Raw genomic sequence first — 14,259 nt, forward strand, 5'->3', positions numbered from 1 at the left:
TACTCTCTCCTCTTCTTCTCCCGCATCTGTTCTGTCCATCTTTTTCTCACAAGAAGCTACCGTAGCTGCCCTTTTTCTTTTTTAACCACTCTGCTCAATCTGCTCTGACTCTCATCCAGATTCCCTCGTCTGCAGAATATGTGTGGATGTGTTTTCGTTTCAACCATCCTTAAAATCAATATTTAATGATGATGTTATCAGTGCTTTTATGTGTAATTTAGCCAGAGTGTCAATATGAATGAGACACTGTCAGCTTTATGGCGTCAAGCATTTATTTTCTGTTAATGGGAGCTCCTGGTGGTATACAAACTAAAACCCAGCGGACGTCTGATGGATTTGTCTGTTTTATTTCTGTTCACGCATGCAGTCACAGCCATGTGTGCATGCATACAGTACATGTCTGCCTACAAACAGACACACACAAAGTCTAGTGCGTTATATAACAATTTTAAAAGTACAAAATGTTGCGAATAAGTACATAACTGGGATTAAAGAAATACTGAGGTCATGAGTCTGAGCCCTGATAGAGGCATTAAGAGGTCGGCCCTTCCTCGAGAAATTTTAAAGACTATAGTATAAATCTATGCATCTGGATACATTTTGAGAGTAACAATAATCATCCCCTCCAAAATTCTGTGACTTTTTTAGAGATAGTTGTGGCTGTGTAGTTTTTTCATGTTTTTAAGTGTTTTGCATGAATCTTTATACATCAAAGGCAACTTGTTCTGGTGAGAATAAAACCGCACTCTGTTGTGAGTGTTCAAAGTAACTTTACTCAAAAAGGCCCAGAATTAGAAAAATTACAAGCAAATATGCTTTATTTGGAAATGAAGAGGTGCACCTGGGGGGTATTCGACAAAGAAGCAAAATCATTTTGGAGCAGTCAAAACAAGTGCAAAAATAGAAAAATGCACAGAGCATTGATGAACAGCACAATACGAACTTCATTTCAGTACCCGTGACAACCAAAAAAATATTAGAAATACAAAAACATTTAGTGTACATGTATGGCATTTGTTCGAGGTGATCGGACAGAATCGCAGGATTGTGCAGAATTCATGAGGACTGGTTTAATTTGTGTTAATTGTTGTGGTCGCATCATAGTAGGGACTAATCACTTAAGAAATTATGTCACTACCAGATGAAAATTGGATTAGAATCCAACACACAAATTTGGAACATTTTTGATAATACTCTTTTTCAGTTCAGTCTCTTATTGCATTGAAATCTTTGAAATTGAAATCCCTTTCACTGCCAAACAACTTGAGCAGAGGAGCACAACTGCAGTATCTTTTGAGGTTTTTCCCCTAAATTACCTTACAAGACATCTGATACTCATTACTCAAGTTCATCCAAACAATAAACCACAATCTACAAGCCATAAATCCGAAAGGTGAGATGAGGCCAACCTTTGCTCACAACACACCATGATACAACTAGGTAGTTTTAGCAGTTCAGCAGTTTCATTAACATTTTTGGTAATATATATAAAAGCAGTGGGAAGTAACTAAGTAGAAAAACTTTGTTACTGTACTTAACAAAGTTTTCATGTATCTGGATTTAATTGAGTATGTCTTTATTTGACTACTTTTTATGTTTATGTGCAAATTTTTACCACAAATATCTGTACTTTCTACCCCCTACATTTTCAAAACAGGCTAATTACTTTAGTATTAGTGTATTTCAGGGGAAAATATTGATCATTTTTATTTTTGTGTAATTGTGCACCGTGTTCCCAACATCAAAACTAATTTCAACCTAAACGGATGAGAGAATAACATAAAAGGGACGGATGTAACAAGACCAAAGTGATGTAAGAAGACACAGGCAACGTCACAAGATGGAAATGACATAGAAGAGCTAACAAGATGAAAACAACGTATAAGACAAAAGACAAAAAGACGCAACAAGATGAAAATGGTGTAACAAAACAAAAATATTGTAATAAGACATGAGAGGGAGACTCAGACATGGACAGAATCTGAGGTTCAGTTAACTTCGTACACAAACAGCTGGTAGAAATGTCCCTCAGAGGGCTAATTGTTACTTTTATACTTTGAGCACATTTCTGAGTCTGTACTCTTTCACTTTTATTTGAGTAAAGAAGTTGCATCGGTACTCCTACTTTTACCAGAGTCCTTTTTTTTGTCTGTACTTCTACTTGACTAAATAATGTGTGTACTTTTGCCACCTCTGATATATGTAATTATATTTTAAAATGAAAAACAATCTCAGTTATAGCTTCAGGCCTGGTTGCAAATAAATGTTGTGAATGCCAGACTTCGATGTGACATTTCTTGCTTTAAAACACAATGAACGGGGCATTGAAATGACGGCATTGTATCCCATTGGTTTGATCTTGAAACACAATCAATCAAAGCAGCTGTTGGTTTCAAAACAGACTGCAGCATCGCCCGATTTTGACATTTTCCAACGCCATGACAATTACTTCACCTCTTCAGCTCTGGGAGCCAACGTTGTTGAGAGGCAATAATCATGATAGTTTTCTCAGTCATTTTTCTCCCAATAACAAGCCATTTTTAATCCAATTAGGAGTGCTAACGTGAGAGGCATAATACCACGGCCCCTGGGACAGATGAGAGAATATGCAGGACATTTATCCCGACAGTCAATATTGGATTTCTCACTAAGCAGCTGTGCCTGCTCTCTCTGACATTCTCCACCTCTGCACAGTGATCCGTCCTGATTAAACGGGCTTTTCTACTTTATCAACATTCATTACATGACCTGGTCATGCATGGCCACGGAAACCAGAAGAAGCAAAGTTACATGCTTCACGTTGGGGTTTTTCTTTGAATTCAACTGTGAAGTGAAAGATGATATATCACATGGCTCTCTTTTGGATCTCGGTGATGTTTTATATGAGCAGAGAGGTTTGTTGTGGTATTCCCCAAAATCTTTCCACCTCTCTTACTCTCTTTTTACATGTTGAACCTAACTGCAGGTGGCTAAACTAGTGTTCTATTACAATATAGTTAGGTTACATTATCCAGCATTTCTACTTAATTTCCTTATTTGAATTCCCTCATTAAAATTAACTTTTAGGCATGGAAAAGTCAGCTCATATTCCTTGTTTTATTTTATCCAGTTCATTCAGTCTGCTAAGATACAGAAAATATAATTTAGTGTGGATCACTTCAGGATAAGGAAGCAACAAAGAGCTGGCTGTCAGTACTTTGATGCTAAAAGCAGCTAAACATTGCCACCTTCTGGTGGCTCTGGAGAGGAACACAGTGCTCTGCAAAAATGTTTTTTTTTCTTATTCATTCATACAATTATTTATTTATTTTTAAGAATCTAGACAGATGGTCAATAGATTTTTATCTCATCTCTGCATCAGTTAATGAAATATGTCTGTTAACTCTACAGAGAGTCGTACAATTATTGTTCCATCAAAACATGGCTAATAAAAGGCAGAAAATGCATGAAAAAGAGGGTTGCTGTTTATAGCTGATTGCAGTCGATACATTTATGCAGTGCACTGAATCATTGTCATTGAGTGCATTGATTATGTGGACTAATCAATGTTTATTAGGCTGGGTAAGACCGGCCAGACCACAGTGGAGGCTGAATGATGAAGGAACACATTTACTGAGTGTCACAGGCCCACCCACCTGCCCTGAGCTGACATGTTTCAGAGTTTGAGGGAACTTTAACCAAGAAACTTCAAAATGTATGTTCATACATGAAGTCATACAGTTCATACAGTGTGTGTATCCAAATTCCTTTTATATATTCAAATTCAGTTAATATATCAAACTCAGTTAGAAAAGCAGATTTTGCTCACATTCACAGACAAACAAACATCTGTAGATTTATTGTCCATATGTTGGAAGTTCCTGGACCATCATCCAAAACTGGCTAAGGTCACTCGACATTTACTTTAAATTTATACCTTTAAACATTGTGTCGAGGATTATGGATAAATAATGTACAGATACATACATTCATTAGGTTAGGTAACATTTTTATATTTAAAGCTAAATCAAGAACTAATTTGAACCTGAGTTTCTTAAAAAATACATTGTAAAGCCAATTACAAAGCTAAATAACAGAATAACAGAAACCAAAGTAGAAAAACACAAAATGAAATGGCGAAAGATTTGTTAAACTCTAAATGCACTTCCTGTTGCATATGTTTCACTTTCTGAATGTACTGGTAATGTAAATCTAATTATATGAATTTGGGATAGAAGAGGAGGACTTTACTTTTAAGTCAGTACTGAGAAATCCATTGCATTAGTGCTATGATTGTCTTGTGTGGTGCTTCTGGCTAAAGAGGTCTAAGAAATGAAAAGTCCATTGGTATCTTTACAGTGTCCGTCTTTCTTTCGACACAGGTGAACTCATCCTTTCTCGTGCTAACAGCTCCAGTGGTGTCCTGGCTCCACCTGCACCACAACCTGAGGCCTAAGTGATCATCGAAACTTGGTTGCATTGGGTACCGTAGTCCATTCCAGCTAATAGGTGCTTCAGGAACCGACAAACATGGATAAAAGCATCAGACAGGAGCCTCCAGATGCAAAGAGGCAGATGATGCGCTGCTGTCTTTATACCGGTAAGTGGAGATGGTCACTGCCTGCAACTGAAAGAATGATTTCAAAGAAAGGCATCTGTCTGGCATGTAGGAGCCTCCTCTGACTTTGTATAAATAGGACTATGGCCTGCAGAATAAAACTCTGTTCTGTAAAGACAGGAAGTGATCCTAAATCATTAAGCCTGCAGGGATTTTATTATACACTGAATCAGGTTTGTTATAATTAGTTTTCTTGTGACACCGACCCATGCACAAAAAACAAACACGTCAGTCTGATATGAATTGTTTGTTTGAGAGAACAAGTCATCTTACAAGAGAGGACGTTCAATAGTGTCTCTTCATAATTTCAATTAATTTCAACATGTTTTTTCCACCAGGCCAGGCTTGGACATCAGGTCACATAAATCAGGGTTTAGGATCAGGGTTGAGTGAGTTAGTAATGAGTGAGTTATCAGGACTAGACACTTGATGACAGACTCTGGTTGGATCAATTAAAAAAAAAAAAAAAAAAAGAGTATTAATGTATGTGATGATGTTTTACTTTGCACCTTTGCAACTTTTTCCTCACTAGTTTATTTTTTGCAATGATTTTGCTCCCTCAGTCCTTCAGTTAAATTTGGGCCTCTGCACTCTGATTGTCACTGATGGTGTTTCTTTGGGGAAAGAGGTCCCTTGCTGCTCCAGAACAATTATTCCACAGTGCACTCTGTAATTATCCTATTATGTAGAGTTATTCTCATCATCTGCGAGCAGCATCAATCATCATTGCACAATTTGTAAACGTGTTTATTGCTTTACTGGGCAAAGGACAACAAAAAGCTCTTCACGAAATGTTACGGGGGCTCTTTCCAATACTCCAGCACAATCAGCATACATGTTAAACTATATCAATGTATTTATATTGATTAACACAATCAAGGTTTGTCCATCTCGTCAGTAAATAGATTATGAGGCACGTGAACAGACATTTTGGTGGCAGATGCACAAGTGAAAAAATATTTCTAAAAAGCAATAACAAGGTTTAGAAAACATTATAAGTGGTGGGCATAAAGTATTACAGGTTCAGGATTTATAAGGTTTTATAACCCCATGCCCATAAACCCCTCATAAAGAGACAATATAGTTTGAAAGAAGAGTCTGAGTCCTGGGTTACACAGGGCATTATAACCACCATGACTTTAGCCAGTTATAAAGACAAAGTGAACTGCTCTGATGTATCATAACAGATTATAGGTTCTTATAAAGTTTCTGAAATGGATAATGTCTTATAAACATCATACAGTTGTACCCTTTACACTGCTGTCACAGCATCTGTATGACTGACCCATAAATGCTTCATTGTGATTTGTCCTCCTGACTACAAAATGCATGAGATAAAAGACTTTAAGCAAACAAACAGGCCGGCATCAGATGGGAGTCACCAGGCCTCCTCTGAAGAACTCCGCTGGAAGGTAATTAAAAGAAGAGTGTGTTATCCATCGCTCCTCATTAATGCACTTTGAATTAACCACTTTCAGAGGAGAGGAATGGGGAGGAGGGGACAAGGGAGAAAATCCATGCAGGCTTTAAAGTAATCTCTCTCTGTCAGGTCGGTCCAAACGGGGAGGGTCGGCTCATTACGGCCCCCACAGGAGATGAATGGGTCAGTCAGGCAGTGAGGAGAGCCGGGCTGGACCGCTGTGTTGACAGACAGATCCACACAACAACTCTGTGTGTGTGTGTGTGCAATGGAGTCAACACACAATGAACAAAAGGGGCCAAACACTTAGCTATATGTGCTATCTTTGCCAGGGAGCAGGTGTGCAGGAGGAGGTTGCATGCTGGGATACAAGGCAGGGTTAAGACGCTAATGTCGGGACTGGACAATCACTGTGAATTAACTTTGACCACATGGAGGGGGGAATGTCACATCTGGCCAGCTGAGGCAATCATCACACACACACAGAGGGCACTCCTTAAAATGTTCTGAACTGCTTCTGTCTTCTGATGAGGAGAAAGGGTAGAATCTTTAAAACAATTGTACTGAACTGTAAATCATGGACAGTGTTGGAAAATAGTGAACTACATGTCAATAAACATTACGTGTGTTTACTTATCTTATGCAGTGGCTCGATGGTATTTCAGCTACATTTATATTTGCATAGTGACTCAAGTGGTTAAAAGAAAATTTGCCTATATATTCCTCACTAAACCCATTGTTCTTCCTGCATCCAGTGATGTCACACTGATGTAGTTGGTGTTAAGGAAGAACTAAAGACTGTTTCAGCTTGGATTTCTAAACTCCACCTCTAGGTGCATGCTAAATGTGATTTTTGTCACCTAATGCTATGTTCTGGCCAACAAAGTATTAGGTGTAGGTTAGGGTGATAATAACACAACGTGTGCGTGGGCATCTGAAGCTGATGCACACAATGCATCCTGGTACATATAGGCACTGCTGCATAGCTCCATGGACAGGAAAACTCAGTTTTCTCAGTCAGTATAGCAGCACTGAGGTAATAATTGCATCAACTGACTGCATTTACCATCAGCCCTGACTGGACATCCACATGAAAAGTGACAAATTTTCCCTTTAAATATTTTTTTAATGCCATTTTTTGTACTTAACTATTGAAACTACAAACAGAGTTTCTATATCCTATGCAAAACAGAATCTTTCGATTTATGAACTCCCCCCAGTTAAAGGGGAGGTGGTGGCCGGCTTCAGACAGTTCATAAAATGAAGCTAAAAAATAAAAAGAGCTTGAGATGAAAAGTACAGTTTGAGGATGTGAAAATATATTTTCTAATGAATTATATGCCAATATTAAAGGATTTTGATGTGTCGTACAACAATTGACTTATAAATTGTAATTAGGTTAGAAAATACAACAGTTGCTGAAATGAACTTGACTTCCAGTAGAAATCACAGTCACTTCCAGTCTTCTATCCAAATACAGATACACAGATAATTTGCTGTAGTTCAACGTCTCCTGGTGTGAAGTAATTCATAGCTTGCAAGGCATTGCTCTACTTTCAGAGCTTCTCCATCACTATTCATGCAAGTCTTACATTGTTATAAATCCCACAGAACCAAAATAATGAATGGTGCTCCTACATTTGCCACCAGATGGTGTTGTAGTCTTTTGTCATGCTGAGACAGAGGCAGCTTATTTCCATAGTGAGGACATGGAGAACATGTATAACGCATATGTGAATTTGATTTTTCTGGGACACTTGCCAGAATTTGTATACCAAACAAAATTCACAGTTTCTAACAGCTGATTTAATATGTTTGTGTTTGTCAGGCTGTGTTTTTATATCACATATTAGTGGGATATTTTGTATGTTGTCGTGTTTACTCTGTGTAATTGATTGTTGATTTAATCTGGCCACTTTTGCATTTTTTTTAAATCCTGATTTCTGCGATGCGAACAGAAAGTGCACAGAAAGTTCATCTCTGGGAAACATAGGACGTTAATTCATTCATTCAGATTTCAGTGAGAGGATGGGGGTTGAGATTGGGAGTATGGGAAGAGAGGTTAGATATGATTATATTATATTAAATTGGACGATGAACTCTGTGAATTGACCAGCATAATGTGAATTGATATATCTGCTCATCATTTAGAGCAGTATAATGAGACCGTGGGGTTACTTGTTCATTAAAATCTATTGATTCATTTAATAAATTGGATTTAAACAATTACAGTATGTATCACAGCACTGCATCACACACATGGCAGCATTTGTGTAATATCGCCAAGGGACAAGCACTTGTAGCACATGGCGCTGCATGAAATACACACACTTACATACGCACACACACACACCATGTAGCATTTTGCTAACATTTTCCTTTTCCTCTGCTGTCGTTCACATTAGGAAAACACATTTTAGCAGCGAGACCCCGGCTAATGGGTTTAGACATCTTCTTAACACAAGGACCATGTAAGACAACTCATTATTATCACTGACCAGTGGCTTTTAAATGAACGTAATACACCTTGAATAGGTCATCAGTATTGAAGGACAACAGTTTGAGGGGCTGTTGGACCAAATGTTATTCATTATGTTCATTATTGTTTTGTTTGGTTTGTAGTCCTGTGTGTGGCGTCATCACGATGAGAAAATGTCAGCTCTCATTAGCTTAAGATAATTGCGGGCCGGAGTTTCACACACAGTCTCTCGTTCTATCAGAGGACTGTATGAACGCTGACAGCATGATTATCATCTCCTACACTCAGCTATGTCTGAGTTTGACCTTTCACAGTAGCAGCATGGACACTCACAATTAGTCTCATCCAAATGAGTTTGCTATGTCACCACAAACCAGATTACATCACAACTTCTTTCTCTCCAACTCTTTCTCGTTTCCTATCTACATTCAGTACAGTCCTTTTTGTTGTTTGCGTTGGGCAATATGTGATTCTCTACAGTCCTTGTTTTATTAAACTGTGTACTTATCATTGAACTATTGAATACAGCTGTGCATTTTAATGCTTTGGCTTTCTGGCTGGGTTTCACTAACACAGGAGTCAGTATACTGCAGCTGGCAGTTGCCAATGAATAACAGTTCCTGTTTTTTTTAATGTCTTAATTTTCATGTATCATTGTTGTAGGTCTAACGTGGTTCTTACTTTCTCCAACTGTAAAAATATGTAGCTAAACATGGAATCAAAAAAAAAGTTTTAAAATTGCAACCAATATTTCACCCTAAATGGTTTAGTGCATTTTCCTCAAAATTTTTGTCATGGCCAGTCTTAAGTCACCCTAGCTAGGGACACAAAACACAAAACTAGTGTTACCAACTATCTGATTACAGAATGTATTCTCCATGCGAAGATGTTAGTTGAACTTGTTAATTGACTTGGGGGCCAATTAAGCTCAATATGATTAGAAGACCTTGCAACACTTGTCTCTGAACTATGGTCCATCTGTAGTTCTCATGACAGAACTGGACAGTAACAAAATCTTTGACAAATTCCAGTCCAGTTTCCTTTTGAGGCACAGTATTGAAACTCCCCTGCTTAGAGTTTCAGATGCTCTGTTCTGTTGCTGCTTGATCCAAGTGTAACTTTCAACACTGTCTATTACTTAATTCTTCTCAGTAGGCTGCAGCATTGGGAGAGTATAACGGGGACTGCGCTTGACTGGTTTTGCCTCCTGTTTGTCAGAAAGGAGGTTTTCTGAGGCTATTGATCTTTATGTGTCCTCATCTGCTTGGCTGGCGTGTGGTGAACCCCAGGGGTCCATACTTGGTCCTTTTCTTTTCTCCTCGTACATGCTCCATCGTGGTTCCCCAAGGTGCTGCTTCAAACATAATTCTTTCTCTGTTATGCAGATGATATTCAGTTGTATTATTCTTTTAAACAAAAGGACCCCAGTAACCTTCCCAACTTGCAAGATTGCCAGACAACTTTCTTAGACAAAACAGAAGTACTCATCATAGGCCCTGAGAGTGTTTCTGAAAAAACACATAAATTTTGAGTGCCATATGAAGAAAGTTGTCCATCCCAATTTCTTCCACCTATGAAACACTGCTAAAGCCTGTAGTATCCTTTAAAGATGTGGAAGAAATCATTCACGTCTGTGATTCCTCCTGTCTTAATTATTGCAATTTACTGTTCACCACCCTCAGCTGCTCTGTCTCAGCTTCAGTTGATCCAGAATTTGGTCACTAGACTTTCAACTAATACACAGTGTAGGTCTCACAGAACACGAGCGTTGGATAACCTACACTGGTCACCCACAGAATGTAGAATTGATTTTAAAGTTTTTTTAAAATAATTTCTAAAGTGTTTCACAGGCTGGCCCCACTTTATACTCCTGAAGGCCTTTTGGCTGTCCAGAAATTTAGGCTCAAGTCCAAAGGCAGCTGAGCTTTTGCAGTTGTGGCTTCCACCCTTTTGGAGCAGTCTTACCTTAGCTATTAAAGATGCAGAGTCAGCCAGTCAGTTATTTTTAAGAAGATGCTACAAACACGTTTATTACATAAGTACTTCAATCTGTAACATGTTCATTTTATGTGTTGTTTTGTTTTTATTATTATTATTCCCACAATGTTTACACTGTACACCAACTTGAAACTGTGATTTTAAAAGGCGCTTTACATACAAAGTTTACTTACTGATTGGTGCAGAGGCAACAAGTCACTAACTCCAGAATAGAGAGAAGAAAGAGAGGAGGAGGAGGAGGAGGAGGAGATCAGAGGCCAAATAAGGTACTGCCGGTAACTCTGTATGCATCAGTGAAGACAGAAGGTACAACCTGTCCAGCCAGTCCATGTCCCCTACAAATTGTTTGTAACGGAAGGGCTGAGAAAAACAAGGACTATTACTAGCAGTGAGAATTAACACTGGCTTTATTTAGTCCTGCAACTATCAGGAAACAAGGTCTATAAATGTTAGACCTGTACCTCACAGGGGATTGAAGTTGCAACCTTCCAGTCACAAGCCTGCCTCTCTAAAATTTAGGCCATTTACTTCCCAATGATCCCTCACTGGCTTCCCACTCACAAACACTGCTGGTTGTTTTGTTTTTAGTGTCTGCTTGAGCCTGAAGCTCCTGCAGGGAACTAAACTTGGGTCACTGTGGGTTATAAGCCCATATTTGCATGTGTGTGTTGTCTAAGCAGTTCATCCCTTACAAATAAACGCAGGAAAATCTCATGCTTTAATTTATCTACTATCAGATGTATTTCACACATGAAATTTCCAGAAATATTATAATTTGGTCAGATGTTCAAAGATACTCCATAAACACTCAGAGGGGGGGCATAGGGGGCAATTGTCCTCTTTGTTTCCCCTAAGGTAAATAAATCATGATAAAGTGGATAAATGTGATAAAGTGTCCTCTAGTCCCCTTCAATGGACAAAATGTGGTAAAGTGCCTTATAAGGTGCCCTTCCTGAGGATAAAAGGTAAGAAGAAGTGCCCTCTATGCCCTTATTTTTTTACCTCAGACATCATCCACCACTGTCTATAAATATGACATTAAGTGTAAAATGTTTTATTAGTGAAATATGTTGCATATCTGAAAAATTCATGTCCCTTTTTTTGTTAGGGATTCTAGATTTTGTTTTTATTTCAGTATTTGACATGTTAGCTTAATTTTTCATGAATAAAGTGCCACCATAAAGTAATAACCACTTCACAATGTGAGCAATATTATGTTGTGCAATAACTTTTATTAAATATGGCAGGTTTACAGTATGAGTTTTAATTAGATATCTTTTTATACACAGTTTTTATTAGTTCCTACGTAAACAGGCATATTTAAGTGTCTTAACACTGGTAAGAATGACAGGTTTTCACATTTGATTAAAATGACAGTAAGGCTGCACGGCTCAGTGTTTTCCAGTGACCCTCTGATGTAGGCCTGCCTGCCTGTCTGTCTGTCTGTCGGTCTGTGCTGCTATAAAAGCTGCCACCTCACAGGCAGCGCTGTTATTCTCCCCCTCTGCTTCAGGAAACACACAGAGACGCACTTCAGCATGTCGTTGGCTCTGCGCACACAGCTGTTCCTCTTTCTCATCTCCCTCTCATCAAGGATGGGACTCAGTCGCTACATTGAGGTGAGAGTTTGGGTTGTTGATCAGTTATTCCACATTGTCTCTGTTAAGTCAAGCAGATTAATAAACTGAAAAGTTTCGGTGTTTCTGTGAATACATGCTGGCACCTAAAATTTAAGGTCTATTTCTGAATTTCATTCAGGACAACGAAGCTTCAGATGGATTATATTCTCTGCTCAGTTTGGACCAGAAAAGAGAATCAGAGGATTTTATTTTCCGCAGACCTCTCAGTAAGTGAAGCAGCAAACAATGGCGTTATTCAGAAGCTGATTATGACTAACACTGTTCACCGACTTGGCAAACAACAAGTAAACCCTTTGCATGATCAAAAGTATGTGAAGTGATGAATTTAAAGGCATATTATTCAGGATTTTTCCAAATAAACAATGTACAGACTCATATAAAAATAATTTCAATCACCACTTATGACCCATGAGAAGTGTGTGGCTTCTGAGGAAGCCCTGTCCTCTGCTTGTATTTTCTCATTTGCTCATTATTTTGCTGTAATTGGGACACTTGACTGGCCCAAAGCATCAGTTTTTAGACCCAACAATCAACTATATTTTTTACTAACAGCAACTGACAAATCCTGCATATTCTACCTTTAAAACATTCAGTAGAAAGAAAAAAGACTCAATACTCAATCAATCCATGCCTACATCTTTATTGTCCATAATACTGTACATGCAGTAACTGTAGGACATTCATTTAGTATTTCTCAAAACAAAAATTAAAATGTCTTTAGTGTCACAACATTGTCATATTGTACCTTGTTGTTTTAAGGTCTGACATGACTATGCTGTGGCATTTTAATTGTTGCCTTAGAGTTTTTGTGTGTTTTTTGATTACATATGTATTCGTATCCAAAGAGCACCTTAAACAGAGTCAGTTTGAGTCCATGAAGTGCCTCTACCTAAACATTTTTCATTATGTGATGTGTTTGTGTAGGGTGTCTGGACATGCTGGCCACTGAGGGCTACTTCACCTTCGTGGCGTCTCAGCCTCAGCTGGCCTGCGCTGCTTTCATCATCGCTGAGCCCAGTGAGGTCATCAGTCTGGAGCTGTCTGACGTCAGCATCGACTGCAGCGCCGGAGACTTCATCAAGGTTGGTTCCACTCACCAAAAATAACACCCACACATCTCCAACTCCTCTGCGAGTGGAAGACAGGAAGTACAGGGCTTTGCCACCCATATTTCTATTTCATCTTCTTCTGGTTGATTAAAATGGTGCCAAACAGGGTCGAGGCAGCGTTTAAGGGCCAAACACCACACTGAATCCTCTCTGCATTGGTCACATTACCCAGAGCAAGTGTGGGAAGAGGAGGCGCTTTAGTTCTGAAGCCAAGCCTGCCAGTCACATTGCAGCTACAGTCCATGTGGGCCGAAGTGGTAAAAGGCATGGCAGAGAGGAAAACTTTGTCATAATAACTGGGTTTGAGGGGTCATCTGGAGACTAACTGCTGTTGTATTTGACGTGCATGGATCAGTCCATTTTAACAGGAGACAGATGTTCAGCACATCCAAACAGCACACCTCTTTGTTTTTGAACACAAGATGGGATTTACAGAGTATTTATAGAACAAAATTCATGTTGGATTATGGTTTTAATTAAAAATGACACAACACAGCAGTGTAAACGATGCTGTGAATGAAATTAAAATCCCAAGAAAAGACACCTAAAGTTAAGTAAAGTTAAGTAAAGTAAAATAAAGTAAAGCAAAGTAAAGTAAGGCTGCCTTACACTTATACTAAAGAGGGGGTCTGCCAGTAGCAAAAGGCGTTGACGTAGGTTACAGTGTTGGTGGCTTTCCCTCCCTTCCCTAAACCTTGGGGATTTATACGTCATGATGCAGAAACCTACATCAGGTGGGAAAACACTTTTAGAGGGGCTTGGGAACATAGCATTAGGAACTAAAACACACACTTAAAATGAAATTTCAGTGTTTGTATTTGAATACATTGAAATATGCTTACTAAATGATGCAGTTACAATTTCCATTTCCAACTGTTTATTAAAATATAGACTTTAAAGAAGAGAAGAAGAAAGATACACATTTGTACACAGATACATGCAAATATACAGGTAATAAAATATTAATTATAAATATATATTTTGATACAGCAACTTAAATAGAGTAAAATAGTAAA

At 38.5% G+C, this 14,259-nt stretch overlaps 1 protein-coding gene across 1 annotated transcript in view; it reads left to right on the forward strand.

The window, feature by feature from the left end:
- Positions 1-14,259, forward strand: part of LOC146320292 (corticotropin-releasing factor-binding protein-like) — a 118,132-nt gene that overhangs the window by 95,951 nt on the left and 7,922 nt on the right. The window contains exons 3-6 of the mRNA XM_084728511.1: positions 4,362-4,579; positions 12,008-12,113; positions 12,253-12,340; positions 13,059-13,216. Of these exons, the coding sequence (XP_084584637.1) occupies positions 12,033-12,113; positions 12,253-12,340; positions 13,059-13,216 (327 nt within the window). The 5' untranslated portion in view covers positions 4,362-4,579; positions 12,008-12,032. The remainder of the gene's footprint in view (positions 1-4,361; positions 4,580-12,007; positions 12,114-12,252; positions 12,341-13,058; positions 13,217-14,259) is intronic.

The sequence above is a fragment of the Lutjanus erythropterus genome, chromosome 10, assembly GCF_056507025.1.
Source record: "Lutjanus erythropterus isolate fLutEry1 chromosome 10, fLutEry1.hap2, whole genome shotgun sequence".
In the NCBI taxonomy this organism is placed as follows: Eukaryota; Metazoa; Chordata; class Actinopteri; order Lutjaniformes; family Lutjanidae; genus Lutjanus; species Lutjanus erythropterus.